The sequence below is a fragment of the Galeopterus variegatus genome, unplaced genomic scaffold (assembly GCF_000696425.1).
Source record: "Galeopterus variegatus unplaced genomic scaffold, G_variegatus-3.0.2 Scaffold8399, whole genome shotgun sequence".
NCBI lineage: Eukaryota > Metazoa > Chordata > Mammalia > Dermoptera > Cynocephalidae > Galeopterus > Galeopterus variegatus.
Genome location: NW_007734510.1, coordinates 111556 through 115548, shown reverse-complemented (window position 1 = coordinate 115548; position 3993 = coordinate 111556). Strand labels below are relative to the sequence as shown.

Below are 3993 nucleotides of genomic sequence, written 5' to 3'. Positions count from 1 at the left end.
TCCCCCCCCTCTCCTCCCACGTCCCTCTCACTGGGCCCTCCCTGTCTGCAGCACAGACCCTGGATTCTCATGGTCTATGGAATGTGGGCCTGCTGGTGTGTGCTGGGGACCCCAGGTGTGGCCGTGGTTTTTCTCCACACCATCATCTCCTTCTGCGTGGCCCAGTTCCGGTCGCTGTTCCTGTCATGGCTCTGTTCTCTCCTCCTGCTCTCCACACTGAGGCTACAAGGTGTGGAGGAAGTTAAGGTAAGTGTCTCCCTCTTACCTTTGGGAAGGAGGAGGCCTCTTTGGCTTCGCCCTGATCCCAGCAGATGCCTTTGTTTTCGGAGGAGACAATTGTAGCACCTGGATGGGCTCCCCCTGGTGGCCACGTGGGGTGATGCATGAGAGCCCTGCCCTTGAATTCTGCAGTCCTGTCTTTTGTGTCTAGTCTTAGCCTTGAGAGGTTGCCCCGGGGCTGACCCTGTACGTTTTCTCCCTTCTAAGTTTCGGTAGGCAAGAGGGTGCCAGATGCCATAGGACCAGAGGATCAGAAACAAAGGGAAAGAAAACGATTTAGTCCCTTAGGCATTTAATAAAAATCATCTGCAGAGTACTGTATAATTTACAGGGAACGCTCACATTCCTTATCTCCTCGGATGCCCACAGTGGCCCTGAGATAGGTAAGGCAGCTGTTTTTCTTCTCTTTATTTGATGAAACAGATTTATTTATTACCTACTCATGTACCCCACTGGACACTCTCTGAATTTAGAAAGTGAAAACCATGTGTTTTGCCCCAAAGGGCACAGACCAAGGTTTCATTTTTGGAAACCAAAGGCATCTTGACAGAACTACCTATTGATTGCTGTGCTAATGGAGAAAGACATTGGGCTCGACCCCCACTTCCATATGGCCTTTGTTTGCATTAGTACATTTTTCTTTTACAGGCATTTACCTTCTTAGCTTTATTTTTTCTTAGTCATAATTATAATACGTTTTTATTTTGTGAGTGGACACCGGATGATGTTGCTGATGCTAGATGACAGAGACTGCACTCTGAGTTTAAGAGATTGGTGGGCACTGCTGAGTTGATTACAGCCATCAGCAAACTCTTCCTGACCTTGTTTTCTGGTGCCTGTTGCACATTTTCTGATCATCTCCTGGAGAGTGCGCAGCATCCCCTGGACAACTCTGGACTATCTGGTTCTGTCTTTGGTAACTCGAGTGACTTAGCCCTGGTTATGCACACCAAGCTCAGGCTTGGAAGGGACCCCTCAGGCTGTCCGTGTAGCTTCCCCGTCTCACCTATCTGTTGAATGTACCCTTTACGTGTTCAAGTTGGAGAATCAGGCTTGTCATAGAAGACAGCTGCAGGGAAGGAGAGAGTCTGTGTGGAACTCTCAACCACTCAGATGTGGGAACTTTCCACTGGGGGAGAAAAAGTGCTTGGCAAGAACAACGTTAAGTCCAGGGCCCAGCTCCAGTGTCTGTGGTCCTGGGCCCCGGGCATTCGAGCCCTTCAGCTTCAGAGTCAGTCAGCCTGGAGAGCAGCCAGGCTGACAGATTCGCAGCTCTGGAAACATCGTGGGCTGTGTGCCCAGAGCAGAACCACTGCAGATCTCCATCCTCATCCCCTTCTTCCGGAGCCTTGTTCTCAGACAATTTTTGAGTGGGATCGCAGAGGCTGTTGAGTCAGGCTAATCTGCTCACCATTCCCCTTTTACACATTTTTATCCCGTCTCTTTGAACCTATCTCCCCCTCATCCCTGTCCATAATATTCTCTTGTTTTGTTTCAAAGTACAGCTTTGACCTCAGTCTCTAAAGCTCTTCCTGTCTCTATAGAGAACCCCTCTCCAGCCTCCATTTGTTGGCTTCCCTTTCCATGAGTCCTCAGATGGAATCAGTGGGTAGTCATTGTAGCCTGCCTCACTGCTGCTGGGCTCTGTGCTAGCTGAGAATTTTTCATGTTCGCTTTACATGATGTGACATGGATAACCGCTGCTTGGCATGATGAGGTAATCTGTACGTCTGATCTTGCAGACTAGAATATAAACTCATAGTCAGGGCAGTGTTTCCATGCACCGGAGTTTGGGGCTCCATGCAGGCCAGTTCTCTGCAGATGCCTGTAGACCGAATGTGCCAGTGGAGATCGTATGGGGTTGCAGGAAGGGAGAGGTGTGTGCAGTCTCCCAAAAGCTCTATGGGTGTATCCACATCCACATACCCACGAAATTCTGTTGCCTCGGGCTCAATGCTAAGTTGATGGTCGAGGTTAGAGATGTTCTTTTCACTGCTGCTTGTTAACTGCTTGCTTTGACTCCCAATGAGATTTATCTGGTGTTCATCGACGCTCAACTCCCTTTATGCTACGGGTGCTCTACCAGAGGTGATCTCCTTCCCGGGGACTCCTGGGCCTCTCAGAGGAAGGTGGCCGTGCTAGCCATAGGGAGTAGGTGATGTCCCTCCTTGTCTCTCAGAAGTTGTTCTCTCTTTTTGCCTTTGCAGAGGAGGTGGTACAAGACAGAAAGCGAGTACTACTTGCTGCAGTTCACGCTGACCGTCCGCTGCCTGTGCTACACCAGCTTCAGCCTCGAGTTCTGCTGGCAGCAGCTGCCCGCCGCCCGTGGCCCCTACGCCTTCCCCTGGATGCTGGCCTATGTCTTTTATTACCCGGTCTTCCACAACGGGCCCATCCTCAGCTTCCCGGAGTTCATCACACAGGTAGAGCCCGCTGGGGACTGGAGTCGTATTCCGTAGATTACGCCTCTGTCCCGTTGCTGTGGTCATCTCTGTGACTCTTGAGTCTTTTCATTCAGGTGTGCCCACAGATTTAGAACACACACTACTAGTTGTCGTGGTTTTTTTACCCCATAGATGAAAAACATAGGGGAAATAAACTTGCAAAATAAGGGTTGACCTGTCTGTCATGTGCGTTAGCTCTGGGGGCCCCCACCCTGATTCCCAGTGAACTGTGGCCACCAGAGTTAATAACTGGGGCACAGTGAGGGACTTGGGAGTTGGTATCCACTGCAGAGAAGTCCCAGGGAAATAGAAAATTTGATTATGATGGTATTACTTGAACAAGTAGGAAGCGAAACTATCTGAGCTGTTGCTTGGCAAGTAGTATGTTTCCTTTCATGTTCATAAACCGCGTATGAAATAGCCCTGCTGCAGCCTGCAAGTTGTTCAGGGTGCCCTGGATGAGAAGACACAGTGGAGCTGAAGGAAGACTGAAGGCGATGGCGTGTTTTCAGGTCTGGGTGCCTGTTGGTGCCCAGGCCTCTGCCTGCCTGCTCTGGATAGCACCCACATCTGAAACACCACGGCAGGCTGACTTGTCAATCCCACCTCACTTTCCCCTACTTAGAACTCTTTTTTTCTTTCAACCCACATCTAGTCTCATGCAACATATTTGCTAAGTAATTCACCTAAGGTGTTAGTAATTGATAGTACCTAAAACAGTGTTTCTCAAGGGACATTTCAACCTCCCCCACCAAAACAAAACAATCCTGATGGAGGAGATAATAACATGTACACGCTTACACACACACATGAACACACCCACACAATGTGCACACATGCCTGGAAGCACAGTTCACAGTACAGGGCGTGCAGCAGTGTGTTGCACATCTCTGGGGGCAACATAAAAGGTGCCCCTTGGAAAAGAAGGAGGGTTCTTAGAAATCCCTTATTGTGTTTACAAAATTCCACTAAGTTATGTACTGTATTCAAAAGTATATTTCTGCATTATAACAATACCATAATGTTCTAAAGTTGCCAGTGAAGGTATATAATGTTTTTCCTTCCAGAAATCTAAGTGAAATTGATATTCTCAGGCAGATATATGTTTAGTGTATGGCTTCTCATACTTTGTTTTGGGTTACATAGGATCATTCTTTTCAAATCTGCATTTGAATTGTGTTTAGAATTATTGTGTAAAAGACAGAGGTGTTTTAGCGATGGCAGCTGATTATGTAATTCAATGGTTTGCAAAGCGTGGCCCCTGGGCTGG

At 48.4% G+C, this 3993-nt stretch overlaps 1 protein-coding gene across 1 annotated transcript in view; it reads left to right on the top strand.

Moving 5' to 3' along the window:
* Positions 1 to 51: 51 nt before the first annotated feature.
* LOC103608409 (protein-cysteine N-palmitoyltransferase HHAT-like) overlaps positions 52 to 3993 on the top strand; it is a gene marked incomplete at both ends in the record, with an annotated part of 12777 nt that continues 8835 nt past the window's right edge. Inside the window, 2 exons of the mRNA XM_008592846.1 lie at positions 52 to 246; positions 2487 to 2702. Of these exons, the coding sequence (XP_008591068.1) occupies positions 52 to 246; positions 2487 to 2702 (411 nt within the window). The remainder of the gene's footprint in view (positions 247 to 2486; positions 2703 to 3993) is intronic.